The 18,787-nt window shown below is 38.4% G+C and overlaps 1 protein-coding gene across 4 annotated transcripts in view; it reads left to right on the top strand.

The window, feature by feature from the left end:
• SIPA1L2 (signal induced proliferation associated 1 like 2) overlaps positions 1 to 7,532 on the top strand; it is a 146,796-nt gene extending 139,264 nt beyond the window's left edge. For 2 of the 4 annotated variants that reach the window (XM_061378816.1, XM_061378815.1), the window contains exons 20-23: positions 2,469 to 2,522; positions 3,472 to 3,595; positions 5,336 to 5,417; positions 6,293 to 7,532. In XM_061378816.1, the coding sequence (XP_061234800.1) occupies positions 2,469 to 2,522; positions 3,472 to 3,595; positions 5,336 to 5,417; positions 6,293 to 6,439 (407 nt within the window). In that variant the 3' untranslated portion in view covers positions 6,440 to 7,532. The remainder of the gene's footprint in view (positions 1 to 2,468; positions 2,523 to 3,471; positions 3,596 to 5,335; positions 5,418 to 6,292) is intronic. The other 2 variants (XM_061378819.1, XM_061378817.1) reach the window with 1 other exon arrangement.
• Positions 7,533 to 18,787: the final 11,255 nt, after the last annotated feature.

Genomic DNA, 18,787 nt, shown 5'->3' with positions numbered 1-18,787 from the left:
AGTTCATTAAAATAGGTGGTTTCAACTTCTGACTTTTTACCCAGGTTATTTTTATAAATATCTACTAGTGCCAATCAGAATGTGGTGTTTCTTACTGCCAATTTATCTTTGCAGAAGCATCTGTGCTACTATAATTAATATTATTTTAATCTTTCATTTAAAAATCTTTATAGCTTAATGCAAGTAATGCTACACATAACATAATGAGAAAGAAGTGAAGCATTCAGCAAGGCAGATAATTATTTTAATCAGTGTGTTAAACTGCTGGAAAAAAATAAAAAGATAAAATATTTTGTTAACATTTGGTCATTTCTAGTTCATGCATGTGTAACTTTTTTGCTTCAGTGCAGATGTCAGTGTATGTTTGTGAATAGACTTTGCCTTAATAATGAGAGATCAGCTTCATGTGCTATATTAATTTTAGCCTTTTCTGCTTTCGAGTGCATCAGAATTGTCTGAAGTTTTTTTTCTGGCCTCTGTTAGTAGTCTGGAACAATGAAAATCCAGATTCAAATTCCTACTGGTTACAACTGTACAATTCTATCATTTTAAAGTGACACATGAATTTTAGGAAGACCAAAGACAACTGTTGCTTAAAGTTTGAACATAAACACGAATATGTTTTTGTAAATACTTTTCTATGCTCGGGTCCTATGTGGGGTTTGGAAAGGATGTCCCAGATAAAAATGAGAGCTGTGAGATTTACATGCATGTTCTTCCGTTTAGTATGCACGTATCACTTAAACTGAATAGTAGGTGTCCCTGTGGTTTGGAAGAAACAGAATTTATATCTACAGCATCATAGCCAGAAATACGCTTGATTTTTCTTTTGAAAGATTAACTGTTAGTGGAAGGTAGCTTTGATTTCATTTTCATAAATATAGAGTCAAGCCAATTCTGTTAAGAGCAAATAAACCAAAAATCAGCAGGAAGATACTGCTCTTTGAAGTACTAACTATCTTGTTCAGAGAATGATTTTGATGCTAACCTGGCTTTTGAAAATTGAGGAACTAGCTACTCTTTGAAGAGCAACGTAGGAATTTAAATAGTATGTTATATCATTGGAGACTCCCTAGTTATTACTGGCCGCATAGTGACTTAATTCCTCACCTGATGAATGTGAGAATATGGATTCCTGTTTTGTAAAGAAAGATATGAATATCAGCAAAATATATTTAAGTTATACTAGGAAAATAGAAAAGGTTTAACAATTTATTTCCTACTCCAGGTGTTGTTACTTTTAAATTGTGGAGTTGAAATTCGTTAGGGATTATACAAGGAAGAAGAAGTTCATCCACACATTACACTTCATTGCAAACATCATCTTTTTATATTTTTATTGTGGGTTGAAATAACGCAAAAATACTTAAAAATATTGTGTTTTAAAATGACATCCTGTGATTTTATTAACAGCTGCATGTACCTGGTTTTATCTATCAAGAAAAAGGTGCTTTCAGATACTGCTGGGGAGATCAAGCTGACAAAATGCTTTCTCAACTGACAAAATAAACCAGACAAGTGGCAATTCTCTTTAATTAAGCTTAGTCAGCAGAGGGAGGAAATAGAGATTTATTATATTATAATAGAATTGCCTCTGAGACACAATGCCCCATGTTACCAACTGTTTGCCATAGAAAAAACAGCAACAGCAAAACATTTGTTGCTGGCTTTGTTTTCCTCTAACAAGTGGTAATGAAAAGGTGAACAGTATAAAGGTGAAGTTAGTGATTAGATATGCACTCCAAACTGCTTTCACTGTCTTGTTTCTGGCCTACATACTGTGTTTGATCTGGGAAACTATTTTTGCGTATACGTTCTAATTAAATCTATTCAACTTGGAGAGTTTTAAATCTGTAAATGATGTCATTGTTTAAGTGTTTAAAATTCTTACCATATTGTCAGCAGTATGAAAAAGTCTGTTCATATTTGCCAAGATGTGGCAGCAGCCAGAAGTAAGGATAAAAGCAGGGGAAATGATCTGTGATCTTTTAAAATTGGGCAAAAAATTGCATGCACCTTTTTTCATTATATTATTGAATGAATTTTCATTCCTTGCTATTCCTTAAAACTATTCATTTACAAAAAAAATTTCCTTCAAAGAGCTTCCAGTGATTTCCTATTTTTATTTGGTAGAGCTTATTAAACAAAATTTCCTTCCTAGTTAAAGTGGTCTAGCCTGTATTCATTGTTGGAGCGCTAATAGTTTCGAGGGTTGTCTTTAAGGTGTCATGCCAAGTTCTCATGTTGTGTCGCAATACTGGGTACTACTGTTAAAGGGATGGGGCATGATATCTCATGCTTCACTGTAATGTTAGTGTTGTGTAAAAATGGCATTGCAAGGCTTCAAGTGAGAGCCAGCATGGCTTGTATGGGGAATATCTCACTGAGTGCACTGTACATGAGGGCCACAGCTGCTTCAGTGGAGATGGACTGTCTTGTTTATAGGAACATTCTAAATCTTATTCCAGGTTTTGACTCAGATGAAGAATTTGGGCCGTTCTATCATCACACGCCGTTTCTAGGTGATGGTCTGGGATTGATGACTTTTGCCTTTTGTAAACTTTCTTTAATATTTCCTATGTTTGCACGTGTGCATGATAATGCAAGCTTTGGGCCTGCGGGGTGGTAGAGCAAGGGGAGAAAGGGCAAGGCAGGCATGTTGTCACCAGAACTTACACAAGCCTACAGACATGGAATTTTGTTTGACAGAAATAAAAGTTAAATCGATCTCCACAGAATATGGATGTTTTGTTTTTTTAAAGATGACAAATTAAATCCTAATGAATGCATCATTTACTCCTGTTCTGTGCAATGATGATCTGCATGGCATACTTCTATTATGTGGTGACTGATGTATTTTGGCAACCACACTGTATATCCATAGGTAATTACATCTCTGCTTGTTAGATTGTGTTCTAGTGGAATCCAATGTAGATAATAGCATTCCTTAGTAATATATATAACAAAAACTCAATTGATGAAAAGAGTGTGAATTTATTGTTTTTCAAGTACGCAGATTACCATTAGGTTCTGCAAATTCTTGAAACAGCAAAACAGTACAAAATGAACAGCAGATTTCTGAGGAATCTGATGGCTTTAAGTCCATGGGAGATGCAAACCTGTTTGTGGAATTATTGTTGTCATTGATTGTGGCCCTGAACTCTCAAATGGTTTTCTGCAGATTTCATCAAGATCAATTTACTGTTCATATCAGCATTGACTGGTCCAAGCAAGTCTGTCTTACTCTACTGATAGACACAAAAAATAATTGCTTTGGGGTTGCCTTTGGATGCAGATGTGGGGAAGCCAACTAGTTGGAATAAACTTTACATCTGCTGATTATTTTCAAAGCTGTGATGTAGAAATATGCATCAGTTTTTCTAACTGAACCAGGATAATGGCTGTAATATAGTCTTTTATTTTGTATATATGTCCAGCTTTAAATATATCCTTATGTTACTTTTTTTACAGATCAGAGAGTAGCATCTTTTTGCACCTTGAATGATATGCAGCAAGCTCAGGGTTTGGAAGGAACACAAGAGTTACCTTTGGATGAGAGTCCCACAGATGGAAAAGATTTCCTTGAGGCTGCTGGGTATGTCAGAATTAAAGTGTATTTATTGCAAAAATCTTTTAAGAAAAGATTTTCTCCTAATGGTGCACATCAGATAGCCTCTGTGTTTCACTGATACTTGATGGGAGACCTGTTACTCTGATTGACCACGTCTTTAACTGTGAAAAATGCTGTTTCTTGGAATCAGCCTCTGAGCACTCCTACCTAGAAAGTTTGTAGTGTATAGTCAGATATAGCACCTTCATTAGAACAGGTCTCTAATGTAGACTATGGTTAGATGCAGAGCTTCAGCTGCTCGGATTTTTCTCTGTATCCTTCCTATGCAATAGTAATTTGTCATGCTTTCTTTTATTTTCATTTGAGTACAACTGATGATAGCAGCTCAACTGTATAGTATAGTATGAAATAACCTGATCTGCAGCAAATGGCTCAGAGCTTGAAACGGGTGTTCCTACCTATCTGTTGCAACTATTAACTACTTGCAGATCCATAATTTTCTTTTATAGATAAGTGAATTAATGAAGAGAACCTGTAACTGAGGACTGCAGGAAATTTTAATGCCAGACTCTCCAATTCTTAAAATTCTTGCTAGTGCTCTGTGAGAAATTATTCTTTTCTCGGTTTTTATGGGGTTTGGTTTGGTTTGGGGTTTTTTGTTTTTGGTTTTGGTTTCATTTGTTTGGTTTTTTGGTTTGTCTTTTTTTGCTTGTTTGGTTTTGGTTTTGTTTATTTTTTTTTCCCCCATCTTCCCTACTGTGAGGAAGATACCTGTTAAAAACACAGATTCAGCAGTATATGTCCACTAGCACACTTTAAAAGAAAAAGGTGCTTTATCATTGGTTTTGCTCTTCAGTTGCAGGAATGGAAGAGCAAGAAACAGACAGAAAATTCTTCTTGCTTGCTAGGCTATCGCATTTTAATTTGAACCAATTTTACACAAATTAACTTACTTACACGGTAAAGCACATTTATTGTAATGACTTCCAAATCTTTCCCCGGCCTAGTAAAAATTGCAAGAGGCTATTAAAGACGTTCCACTTTTAGCATCGACAGATCTATCAAATTTGTGCACTTGCATGAAGCAGTCGATTCAGCTTTGTATATAAAACTTCTCTCTTCCAGACAAAATGATTCACATCATGGCTAATTTCACCTATAACATGTATGGAACAATCTCCCACAGTGCTCATTGCCATACAGAAAATGGAAGCTATTCACTGTGTTTTCCTTCAGTTATGCATTTGATTAACCTGTGGCAATATTTCATGTTTTGACCTTTAAACAAAATATTTGTCTTCATAAAGCCATAGGTTTATCCTTTACTGGAAATGACACAACTGCAGGCCAGACAAAAGAACTCTTAACAGCTTTTTTGGTTGACAATAATTGCTGCTGTGGCTTGCTTCAGATTAGTACAGTCCTTACCGGAAAGCAGCTTGTTCACAAATGTGCTTGGCTCACTGTTTAGCAGCAAATTTGACTTCCACAGTGAGGGTATGTGCAAATAATTCTGAAAACATTCCTTCTTAAAATCATTGTCATTTCTGACTAATTTGAGAGGTAGTGTCACATTTCAGATATTGTAGCAACGGGTTTGTGTTCAGTAATAGTCTTTTGCTGATGCTGGTTTTGTCTGTGCTTTCCTAACTATGCCTAAATTGATTTGTTCCCTTTGCTGTCACTGAAAGTGTTACTCTGCAAAAGTTGGGGGAGAAAATTATTTTAACTAATTGAGAGTGAAGGTAGTGGTTTACTTTACAGGGAACATGCTCCGAGTACTCTGACAGGAAAAGTAAACCAGCTAGAAGTCATTCTCCGGCAACTACAAACTGACCTGAGAAAGGTAAAAGATCATTATCAGTATTACTACTCTCCAGGTGTAATAGTTATATTTTTATGCTGAATTCATCAAGGACTTGAAAAAAGTATGTTAGTTAAACTAGACAGTGTAATTAATGAATGGTAGAGCCCAGTGGTTGATCAGAACACAGAGGTGCCAAAGGTCCTGCAGGAGTGGCTATGTGAACAAGCTGCCCCAAGGCAAAGTAAAGTAGTTTATGGGTCTTTACTCCAGAATGCCTACCCTACCTATAGTCATGCCCCAGAAAAGATGAGGCACTTTATTTATTGTACCTTGGATGTAACAGAGCATAGAGATACGGACATAGGCAGTAATCTCAAGTAGTTAACAATCCAATTCATCATCCCTGTTGCCTTGTGGTATTTTGATCCTGTAACAATGACATGCCCTGTGTCTCATTTGCTGTATAATTTCTAAGCTGGAGACAATGCCAAGACTGGTAGAAATGAGCCTGATTTGGTAAGAAAATAATCATGTAAGGGAAAATTATGAAATTAGATATTTTTTCTTCCTTAATATGTATTTGAATTCAAATCCTTGTGACTTGGGCTCTCACTATGACTTGTAATAACTGAAAACTTCTCACCCTTTTAATGCCTTTTTTGTTGTTGTTGTTAAATGGAGAAAACAATTTTTATACTTAAGGTAACATCTAGTTTTCCTTTTAACTTACAGTATTTTCTCAGAATGAATGAGGTGGTTGTAGGCTATTTGGGGAATTAACTTAGTAGTTGTCAGAACGGGTTAGGGATCTCAACGAAATATAGTCGTATGACTTGCACAGAAATATTGACCACAAAAATAAATGCTGTCCTCACAACTACTCACTTTAATCAACTTGTATCTTTGTTAACCAGGAAAAACAGGACAAGGCAGTTCTCCAAGCAGAGGTACAACATCTGAGACAAGATAACATGAGGCTTCAGGAGGAGTCTCAAACAGCAGCTGCTCAACTGAGGAAATTTACAGAATGGTTTTTCAATACAATAGATAAAAAATCCTAATGATGGGGCCCCTGGAAAATACTTATTTGAGCAATGTAACAGCTGCATTTTTTTGAATTAGCGGGGTAATAATTTCACTGTGTTCACAATCCATTTTAGGTGTTTCTGCTGCGTTCTCTATCCAGCTTTAGTCATTTGAAAAGGAGAGAGAACTGTGGTAATTCATCTTTAAATTCATATGAAGAAAGCAGAGAATAGCAGATATTTGTTTGTGTGCAGATGAATGTAAAAAATCCTTAGTGTCATTTTAGACATTTTTAGAAGATGCTCTGGCTGGGGCTTGCCTGAAGAGGAATATTTGGGGTTTTAGTTCCTGCATTTCAGGTGCGCTGGTGAAGATGTTAAAGCAATTTACATTAGCTTGGGCTTCGGTATTGTAAGATAAAAAGAATAACCAGACATATACTTTAATGTTTAAAAGGTGCTCTATTTTTTTGTATGTACAGTAGTTTTATTTCCACAGTCCACATTGTCATAGCAATAAGAATGGAGGTATAGTGAATAGTCACAAAGCTGTGTTTATAAAATGTTAGCACTGATGTGTTTAACACTAGTTTGGATGCAGATACATTAGAGATTATTTATTTGCAGGAACAAATGGTGCCTGAATATAAACAGTGTTCTGATTTTCTAAAATAGACATGCCTTGTAAATGGCTCACTGGGGTTAGCCCACTTCCGACTTCAGTTAATTTTGTATAGTTGATGTTCATCCAAACAGTTAGACTGCTTAACTATTGGAATCATGTATGGTGTGAGCCAGCCAATCAATTGTACAATGCCAAATTTGTTTATCTTTGTACAGAAGCTTTGATCAAGTGTCTTGTATTTAACACCTTTATTTAAGCTTATTTAACCTTAAATTGTTGTTTTTATAAAGTTTGTTTTATCTGCACTATGGTGAGGTCAGTTGGTTGCAAGTTGTAATATTTTTAGCTTGCCAAGACTGTACTGAGGAGTTCTAGAAAATTCTAACAATTGGATGCTGCTAGTACACAATTGATTTGTTTGTATGCTTTAACATTTTTAACTGTTTAATTTGAAACGAACATACATCCTGCTTTTTTAATAAACGTTAAAAATCTAAACCTAAATTACTCTATCATATCTGATCACTGTCACCAGTAATAGGTCAGGTTCCCATTCAGCCCACTCTGGGTTCTCAGTCCAGAGGCAGTGCAACCAGCTTGCTCTTAACGATCCCTTTTTGCCAGTGAGGGATTGTCAGTGTTATCAAAGTTAGTTTCTTCAGTGTGTCCTTTCCTATAACTGAGGAGGCAGCTTCCTGGGACAAGAAACAAAAGCTGTTTTGGCTATTCATAGGCGTTGATTTGTGACGTAGGAGAAAAAAAGCAGCTCTACAGAAAAACACATCCTAAAGACGGTTTTGAAAAGGGGTCTAGTTTTCTCATATTACTTTACAACAATTATGGCAGCAAATAGCTTGCCATCTTCTTGTGCCTGCAATTACAGATTTGATTGCAGCATTAGCATGTGTGAGATGCTTTGTGTGTATAGTACTGAGTTTAAAGTCTACACCAAAAGAGTAAAGTTTTGCAAAATGAAATGAAGATAATGAGCACATTTAAGTTACCTTACTGAGAGAAAAAAACAATAGTTCAAGATGGGTTTACTTTCAGCAACTGAATGCATTCAACCTACAGAAAATTATTGGATACTTAAAAAATATATTCAACCAATGCAAGTAAAATTCTGTGTCCATTGCTGTTGCATGTTGGGTCAGAAATGTTCTGCGAGTTGAAAACATGTCTGCCTTTGCTGTAGTGCCTGTTCTGAACGACTGCTCTTGGGAAGGTTTCACATGGGCAGATAATAGAGGCTTTCAAATGAAAAAGATTAGCTTGCCTTTGTATTTTTCATCAAAAACTCTGACTTTTGCATACCAAACAATATCCATTAAGCTGCATTAACAGCATAATTAAATGTGGCAGTCATGTATTACACTAGATTCTGATTTAAGCACCTTACAGGAGTCATTAGCAAACCCATCTGGCTGGAGCCCTTGCCAAAACCAGCACTGAACAACTTGGGCAATTTGTCTGTGAATATGTTTCTGTGAGGACTGGTTGATCCATGGCTTTGGAAGGCCATGCCAACTGAAATGAACTTGATAATCAGCTTGTTCTGAAGGGACAATGTTAGGTTTGTGTAGGGGTTTGTAATCCAGCGCTCATTTTAGCTCTTTTTCGCTCAGTTCTTGAAAACAAATGTTATTGTAACTATCTGCACTACACTGAAGTATTTTCAGTAGTTATTTTGCTTATTCTCATCCAATTGAAAACATTTTATTTCCAAATGTGACAGATAACTTTGTTTGCAAATCTGTTACGCCCTTTGCTGACAGAAGCAGCTGTGTTCAAGGTACATGGTTCTTCCTTAAGTAACATCCACCATGGGACTAAGTTTTAGTCTGGATGCTACTGTTTTAATGTCATGTCTCAAATGCAGTATTTATCAGGGACCATAATACAGTTTTCACATAGGTAAAGGACATTTAATTGGACATTTTAATTAACTGGTTTTAAGAATAATCCTCTTGGAGACATTTTGATAACAAATGCCTGTTTAGACATGTGGAGGCAAAGCTAAGTGTGCATAAGCAACAAGTATGAAGCACTAGGAAAACTTAAGAGTGTTGCTTAGAGGGTTTGGGGGTGGGAGGAGATCCTTCACTCTTGTGCAGTCTTATAACTGGACACATTTTAGTGACTGAAGTTGTATGTTGGATGGGCTCTGGCTTGGCCTTGGAAGCTCTGTGCTCCAAGCCCAATCTGTATGAACCAAAGCAGATTAAGTGGAGATGACTGGGAAATTCACTTTCAAGATGTGTTTGTGATCTGAATTAAAACAGTAATATGGAAGTGGTTTAGATGTCAACAAAGTCTTCCCAGCATAGTAGATTGTGCTGTGAAGCACTGAGGTGCAGCAATCAAATATGTGGGCCAGTGTGGGTGTTTACTTTTGTAAAAGGGACAAATACAAATCATGGCTAAACTGCAAAATGCTCTGCTTCTGCATTAAAAGTGGCACCCTAATTTCTTTGTAGGTCTTTACTGAAGGGCTCCTTCCTGAGACATTTCTTGCAATGTGCACTGTATTTGATTGCTTTTTTTTCTTTTTTTTTTTCTGAGACCACTATATCAAGCATAAGGGATAATTTTTGGTATTTTTCTGTTTGTACTGTCATTTAGGCATCATATGGCTTTATGCAGAAGCTATCTACATCCTCTGTGTATAATTTAATATAAAGTCTTACAGTAGTTCATATTTTTTTTGTGCCTAAAATCCAGTTATATGGGGGAAAATGTTTAAAATATTTGTAATACAAAATAGCTTATTGTGGAGCAGTTGCTTAGGAAAACAATTTTCAGTCTGGAAAAAAGGAATTGCAATGTGCATTATGTTGTTGTTGCAGCATTTCTTGAGCTTTCTGTGCCTACTGGTTTTAATACATAAGACAGTCAGTGAAACTCGGGAATTGTGTTGTACAATTTGAAACTATCAGAACCATTAACTATCACCAGAACAATTTATTCTTCACCCCAGCTTCTTTCTTCCATGGCAAAGACTAGGAGAAAAAGAATGTCCTTCAACTGGAAAGCAAAGCAAAGCTTGCTTTTGTGGGTTTGGGAGCAGGTTGTACAAACTGAGAGGATAGGTGTTCCTTATCAATCCCAGAAATAAATTTGCCAGGAATAAAACTCTTAATCTCACCTCTTTTCTCTGTGAACACAGGTTGTATTTTTGTCTTGATTCCTCACACTTCATCATGTTCACTTGTGTTTCTCTTAAGAAGAATCCAATGGCACATGAGGGAGAGGGAAGATTTTTGCAGTAGATGGCTGGTCTGAACAGCTGGGGAGAGGCCTGTGTGGTTTTAGACAAAGCTGTAGAGAGGCAGCACCTAAACATTTTGCTGCCTTTGCTCCTACATTGCTCTTCACAGAGGCTGCAGAACAGAAAGCCGAGGCAGGGACAATCTCATCCAGCCTTGCAATGTAAATCTTTGCTATTTTGCTTACTCTGAAGTCTTTCACTGGCTTACTACAGCAGTAGCTTTCTGAATCAGTTTTGACTCTTGGGTATAACAACCAGGCAAGAATGTGTATTTCCAGAACAACCGTGTCTAGAAGATTTATAAAGCCTTCACCAGGGAAGCAATTAAAAAAGAAAGGGGGAAGGAAGGGAGGAAGAAAAATGGGCTAGGAGATAGGACATTTTCTTAGGTTTATTTTGATTATTCTTTCAGACAACCAACATTGCTGGATGTTGCAACAACTTATGGGGACCCAGCAGGAGAATGGGCTGAACAGACCAAATTGTTCAAGCCTTCCTTTTTAGAAATCACTTGAAGGTTTCAAACATATTAGTATTGGAATCCTATTTATTCTGTTGACTTCTCCAGGAAAATCGTTGTATGTCCTTCAATTTTTTTAACATGAGCCTTCTTCCTCCACTAACAATTGATATTTAAAGGCTTCTTTCCTATATAGCAGCACAGAATTAATCTAGTAGTAGTCATATTGACCTTATGCTCACTGGAATAAACTGGTGCTGATAGATGGATGATACAAATGATATAAATGTGTTAGTATTGCAGAAAAGCTATAAATCTATTTCGTGGTTTTCTGTGTTCCTCCTATACAAATGTTGAAATCTCAAAAGCTGAAAAAAAGCAGATGGGCATTTTCTAATCAATATCATTAAAAAAAAAGTAAAAAAAAAATTATTGAATATGCAGCTGATACCAGTTCAGGTGTCCTTGTGCCTAGACATGAGCGGGAGGTGTTTAAAATATATCTGAGGACACATGATGGAAAGTAAGGAGACAAAACCACACCGTGTCAGAACGCGAGACATGCAAAGTGCACCAGTAGTAATCATGGCAATGTATGAGTTGTGCTTTCATTGATGACAGATGACTCTTAAGTCAAAGACTAGAACTTCAATAAAATAGGGAATTTTCATGTAACCTGTTTGCCTTTTGTAAATACACTACTTCGAATCCAGAAGGCAATTGTGAGAATACCTTGGGTTAAAAACTTCTGTCGTGAGTTAGCCCGGGCCAGGAATCTGGGAGACAGTGTGCAGCATGTGGATCGTTAAGACTTAGTGTCTGAGCAATGGGACTTGGTTATACTGAAACCAAATTTCAAGTGATAGAAGCTCTCTCCTTTTCATTTTTGGTTCCTATTTTGAAACTGATGAAAGTGTATGACTATTTGAATGGCCAAAGCTGTTAATAATAGAATGAATAAGTGACCCTAGGGTTCTTCAGTAGTAATACTAGTCTAGCCATCTGGGGTTCCTGTTACCACTGACACTGTAACCTTGCTTTCAGTTCAGGCATAATGTTGATAGTAATAATTTCTGAAGAATTGTGTGTGGAAATCTGAGATATCTGCATTTTCATCAATACTACATTTCTCCCTCTACCTAGATGTTTTACTCAAGACAGCGGATGTTTCCTTCACAACCCCAAGACACAGTATTTCTTTTCAACAAGAAATGTTTTTCTCTTGTGTGTTAAGAACAGTGCTTCAGGAAGTATACTGTACCACTACTACAACTTTAAGCTTTTATAGCCCAAGGGTGGGGTATCTGTCTTCTGCCACACAGCTCCTAGACTCTTGGTCTTCCTTTCCTTTGCTAAGAGCTGAATTTCTCAGTAGTGGGTTCAGTAAAAATAAGCACAAACCAAAAAGCTCCTTCAGACTTGCAATGTCTTCATTTTGTAGGAAATACAGGGGGCAGGGGGTTAAAGACATAAATATCCCATCTTGTTCCTTTCTGAGCTTCTCCTGTCAAGAAGCTGAAAAAAGAACTTCAGGTGGCTCACTGCTTGAATGATCCAAAGCCTGTTTGCTGAAATGCTTTTGTATGAATAGTGGATCTTAAACATAAGCACTAATTAATATACAAATTTGTTTATCAAGCTTTCAGTCTGTATACAGACCAGAGGCAACCTGGTTTCCAGTGAGGGAAATGCCCAACCATCAATTCCAGTCTACACTGGCTTAGACAATGAGAAATGAGTAATCTGCCGTTCAAAGGAGAAAGCAAACAGTGGGCTCCTTCCTATGTATTTTTAATGCCACATAGCAAACAGAAGCTGTATGTCATGCAGCCAGGAAAGCTCCAAATGGCACCATTAAATTGGACTGTGTTTTGTGGGTTTGGTGGATGATTTTTTGGAAAATACCAGCAAAAGTATTCATCTCTTCTGGTGTAAATCAGGTTCATTGTCATTGAAATTACTGAAGAGAGTAAATATGAGAAAAAGAACCAGTGTCTTTGTGTGGAATGGTGAATTACATCCAGACCATGTTTAAAAATGAGGTTGAATGTTTAGACCAAAAACAGGATATGAAAATAAAATTTAAGACTGTCTTTATTAACCATGACCTCAGTGATCCAGATTTTTGGCTCATTGATTTCTAATGTAATGTGGTTTAAACTTCTTACTAAGCTCTAAAGAATGTTCTTTCAACTGAACCATATCTATTAAATGAGTCATTTGCTCTTTAAAACTAGATAGCTTCAGAGCCCAGCATGTAGTAAGCTTCCTAACGTCTCGCCAATTGTCCAGCAAGATTGTTGATATTTATACAGAGAAAATGTAAAGGGATGCTGACGGGAGACTTTCACCATCTGTAAACAGCCTTGTTAAGGTTCATGCATAAAATCCTCTTGGATTCTTGAAGTGTGAGTTCTTGCTCAGGCTGTGTTGATACCTTCCTCCCCAGTCTGTTCTAGGTTGTTATTGCAGAGCAACCCAGAGTTCTTCAGCTGCTGATTTTTGTCTGAACCAAACATGAAACAGAAGAGACTCCGAAAGTAATCTAAGGAGAGAAAGTGAAATCAGTCTTCAGATAGCACAATGAGCATCCTTTACAATGTTTATATAATTTTGTAGAGATGCTTTAAGAATTCTCCTAGAGAGAAATAAGTGGGCTTCCATATTTAACAGGACAGTGTATAATTCCTGAATGCACCACAGGTTCTCTGACAAGCCATGCAGATGGCAAACCACATTGCAGTGAATGGCTAGCAGTGTGGTAACAATGACTTGACCACATGTTTTAAAATAAATGTTACAATTTCCATCCATAAAAATCAGTATTTTTCATCTCTAGGAAAGTTCCCAGGAATACCCAAACTGCGTTTTCTTCAAGTGACGTGGAAATGCTCACTTAATGGTATGAACCCCTTAGTGTTGTGACTGGAAGTGAGATTGCTAAGCTGTGCTGACAGGAAACTCAGATGCTCAGAGGCACAGATACACCTGCACCTTTTTCTTGAAGGGAATATGCCTGAAATATCAGAAGGACGTCCAGTCTCTAATGCTGGATTTGATGAGTATACAGATGAGGGCAAGGTAATTGCTGACAGAGATACTCTGATCTTCTGTGGAGATGGGGTTTTTTTTCCTAGTGTTCACAACCAAATCTTTGCTCTCTGCCTATGAGGGCTAGATTTTTCCTCTTGCTCATACCGTGTAGCTTTGAGCAGCTTCCCAGATTGCATGGTCCCATCTCACACCCAAGGAAAGTGTCACTTTCCCCAGCAACCTGCAGGTTATTTGTGTGTGTTACAGGCAAGTCTCCTACTTCATTCAAGTCTACAGCCAGCCCGCAGGCTTCCTGCTATTGTTGTCCTTCGTCCAGTGGCTTTCTCCTGCTCTGTGTGTTGCACCACACTGCTTGCTTCCATGCCAGAGCAAAGCAGCCTGTCTTTCTGCTGTCCTCCTGTAGCCTTTTAAACTGTCTATCACACAGAACATGCATGGAGTAAACAGTGAGCAGACACAGGGTGCTGAGCCGTCTTGTCTAGACCATTTTGTTGCCAAAAAGGTTGGACCAGATGATCCTTGAGGTCCCTTCTGACCTTGTTATCTTTGATTCTATATAAGACAAGAGATGCTATCCTTCCTGCTTACCTAAGTTTTTGAAACCTTAGCTTGTGGTCATATAATGATAACTGTGGACAATCTGATGTTACCAGTACTGAGCACAAACCGTGGATCGCAGCTGGAAATGCAGGAAGCAAAGTGGGTTTGAAAAAAATGTAAACAGCTTTATCTCATTAAAGTCATTACAGGAAGAAGCAGCACAAGGGATTTCAGCTATTGTGGGGGGAAGCCGTATTCCTTGGCCAGCTGCTCCTCGCTGCATAAACACGATTAATTTTTATGTGGTTTTAATTTTTATGTGGTTTTACTATCACAGAAGCCTTGAGGTGATTCAAAACTTGACTGGAGATCTTTGCCTAGTGGCAGGCAAATAAATTCAGGGTTCCTAGGTTACTATGGAAGGAAACACAGGAGTCATATTCAATACGTATGAAGTACCTTTTCTGGCATCCAAAGCAGTCGACTGTACAGCTGAAGGGGTATCCCTCTGAAAGTATATGTAACATCCAATATACATCAGGTATTGTATTGTCTAAAAAAGCCCTCCTCAGTGAACTTTGTGTGTTTGTGGCTTTATATTCCAGCCCCAAGCAGGTAATAGGAACTACTCTGTTTTTTAATGAGGCTGCTTTTATTCTCTTAAAATTATCTGATGACCTTAAACTCGCTAAGGCAAGATTGCCAGAAAAGTAAACGCTCTCATCTCTAAGTGCATTTTCCTCGTTTGGCTGTATGGGTTTACAGGGTCCAGAGTCCATTTTTCATACATACATAGACATTTTTTCCTCCCCCGTGAGCAATCACATTTTCTTTTGAAGCTGTTTCAGTTACTGTCAATTAACAGGGCTTATAGTTTGTGACAGAAATGTTGGCTGGAAGAAACGTCTGGAAGTCTTCCTGTCCAACCTCCTGAACTAGCATTGTCACCGTACCAGGTTAGGTATGGCTTTATCTAGCCAAGTCTTATGAACTTCTGAGGCCACCATTCCCCAACCTCCATGGGTAGCCTGTATTATCCCCAATAACATGTGGGGTTTTTTGTAATGTCCACTCAAGACACACTCGATGGTTGTTGCCCCTTGTAATCATCTGGCAGTACCAAGATTTTGGCTGTTTCATGTGCGTAAACACCCTACAAATAGTTATAGACTGCTATTAAATCATCCCTTAGTCTCTTCTTTATCAGACTAAACAAGACTGAACCAGCCCAGTTCTCTCAGCTGCCCCTTTTTGGCCACATGCTTGTGGCGCCGACCATCTTGGCAGCACTCTGCTGCTCTCTCTGCAATTTATTACCATTCACCTAGTACTGGAAGTCCAAAACTGAATAGTTTTCCAGTTGAGGCTTTACCAGTACAGTTAGTTAACCCCATATATCCATAACTAGCACAACTAGTTCCTGCCACTTCTCTTCCTTTTCCCACCAACCCAGATGCTCCCTGGAGATGCAGCAATACTTTTTGTTACATCTGGGATTTTGCCTGGCTATGGTTTGAGGGCAGGAGATGCTTTGCTATTTATATCATTTGCGGAGATGGCAACAAGGGTAAAGACATCCACAGATGCACACATGGTCCTGATAGATACAGTCAAAAATGTTGGTGTTGGGCAGAAGCTGAAGTACCAAACACATACGTAGGCCTTCTGTGAGATGTACGTTAGCTGAAACTCCCCTGAGGAGTGCGGTTACTGAAAGGAAAATAACCTTTAGTTTGAGACTGATTTCAAACACGAGGTTGCTGTTTCCTGCAAATCCGAGAAGGGTGCTGGGTAGCAGTCTGTCACTTGTCTTTCTACTACAGATTCCTGGCTGAAGCCTCCTGTGTCTGACTCCATCATGTACATTTTCTTAATAGCTGAAGCAGGAAAACAAGGTTTTGCAAAGGGTGGTTCAGCTGAACAGTATCACAGAGCTTCTCTGAAGAGAGTCACCCAGTGATAGGCCTCTTTCTCTTCAGCATGAAAGGAGCACTGACAAAGGAGCTCAGGTACGGAGCTCTGCAGTATAGTCTGATTTCCAGTTTGTCCTTGTTCGTTGCTTTTGTTGCCTTTAATGTGTAAATGAATGTTTATGAACATTTTGAACAAAATGAGAAACGCCCTGACCTCCTTTAGCTAGCAAGCAAGCTCAGTGTTCGGATTTTTTGAACTCATCAGTCCTGTTTTGTGTTCTACAGAAGGTACAATCCCTCAAAGGTGATTTTTCATTTTGACTAAATGAGAACAGGGGATTTGAGATGAACCTACCTAACTTATCTTGGCTGAGACAAGTTTGAAGCATTATTGGATGCCTCAGCATGCCTCAGCGAATTATATATGAACACATATACCTGGAAACAGATTTTTATAACCCAGGATGTCTATCCTTTTCAGACAGGTTATTATGAAAAGCAGAGTTCAGCTGGATTCAAGCCGCTGTTAAAGCGGAATCTAGTGGAGTCTCAAATAGAGTATCTAATAAACAAAGACTTCGAGCCTGATCTACCGGTGTGTTGTTCTAAGTTTACTTTTAGAGTAACTCAGTTCACTTAATGTCATTATACTTTAGATTAGCTTCAAACTAGAGCTGCTCATTATTGAATCAAGTTATGTGTCTTGATCAAGATACAGAGAATGTGTTCTTAAAAGTGCTGAGGCGTCTGTTTGTTTGTTTTGGGAGATGTTAAAACATGTTAAAGAAAATTGGTTCGAGGCTGAATATTTGTATGACAAGTTCTGCCTACAGCAAATCTCTATGACTGAGCTGCAGGTCTCTAAAAATAAGACTTAAAACTGGAATGTTTATGCAAGTCTTAACACTTGTGGTACCAGTGCACGTTGCCATAATAATAAATGGAATAACAGAGTGTTGTCATACTGCATTGAATTTCTGACCTCTGTTTCATCTTGTGAAACAAATTGATCCTTGAACATTAAGGCCATAAAGGATTATCTGAATAGGAATGTTTTCTGGGTACTTATAATGAAACTCAATATGCTACACTATTCAAGTAAACAATAAATGAATTCATTATTACGATCAGTTTGTAAATGATATAAGGAGCAAAGGAGAAGCAAGATCAAACAAAACTGTAGACAATAACAGGGATTTTTTTCTCCTGTGCTTTTGTCTTACACTACACAGAGGTATATTTTTTCTCTTTTGAAACTGTCAAAACCCACTGACTGTGTGTGGAAATTAACTCGTGTGGTTGTGGAGGGTGTTACTTCTAATGCACAGCAATGTGAAACAGTGAAATATTTCTGGGTTTGCCTTCTCCAGAGGGGACCATCAGTGGCCAAATACAGCAACTGTAGAAAATATGTTAGGGTGAGCTGTGCTTTCGCTGCTTCTGCAAGGGCAGCTGGTCCTCAGAGCCCCTCTGTCTGCATGGGAGGCAGCGGAGTATGGGAACAACTGGGAAAAGTCAGAGCATTTATGCCTCCATGGCACCAACACACTGAATCTCCTCTGGATCTTTTCCACACTCTGTTGATCATATTACTGGAGTTGTTTGAATTGTTCTTCAAGGTGATGGAAATTATGTTGGGGAACAGAGCCAGGATCTCAAGAGACAGAGTACCTGAGGGAACCACAGCTCTGCTTTCCTCTCCATCTTTATGCTTTGGGCTCTCTTGCTGCAGCCTGGGGTATGTGCTGTAGTTTTGAATCCCAGAAGGCTGGAGTGCCTCAGCCACCAATCTGTAGAGAGGTTGAAGGCTCCTACCCCTCTACCCTTTATACCTATGGAAGAGTTTGTCTGGGAATGTCGTTGTTTTAATTTATAAATGTGGGGCTGTGCTTGGGGCAGGCAATGCTGCTGCTTTGGCTGCGTTTAGTCTCCTTTCTTCAGGGCCTGGAGAGAACTGCATGTGTTCACTAAACAGAAACAGGCATTGAAAGGCACTGCCTTTAGTCTGGCAGGAGAAAGCATCATGCCTTTGATGTGAACTGGTGCTGTAACAGGAAAACCAGCACAGCTCTGTGGAGCCTGGAGTTTTGTCACTTATTCCAGAAACCTGGGGACGGAGCATCTTGGGTTTTCCTGACAGTCTCTTACCCCCGAGATGGATGTAATGGTGCTAGACACTAGCTTGTGGGGTAGAAATGACCCGTAATCTAACAGTAATTATGGAAGCATATCCCCATGAAGAAATTGTCTTGGTTTTTCCAAAATGAATAGTTTTTTGCAAGACTGCACTTAGCCTGGAAGTGTTCCCTCTTCTACCTGTGTTTCTCCAGTAGCTTACCCAGGGCACATTTTTTGAGACAATGCAAGAGTTTATATGTCAAACCTCACAGGAGAATCTCCTTTTGGGGCTATCCTGTATTTTGGATAATTTGGCCTTCCTTCCACATGCTCCACAGACTCAGAGATGAAGGCCCTTTTGCACCTAAAGGTTTCAGCACCTAGATCTGATAAGCAATGTAGAGAA

This window comes from Neopsephotus bourkii, unplaced genomic scaffold (genome assembly GCF_033783945.1).
Source record: "Neopsephotus bourkii isolate Nb327-2 ecotype Australia unplaced genomic scaffold, CSIRO-AGI_Nbou_v1 NB_1767, whole genome shotgun sequence".
NCBI classification, from domain to species: domain Eukaryota; kingdom Metazoa; phylum Chordata; class Aves; order Psittaciformes; family Psittacidae; genus Neopsephotus; species Neopsephotus bourkii.
This window is presented reverse-complemented; position numbering and strand designations above follow the sequence as displayed.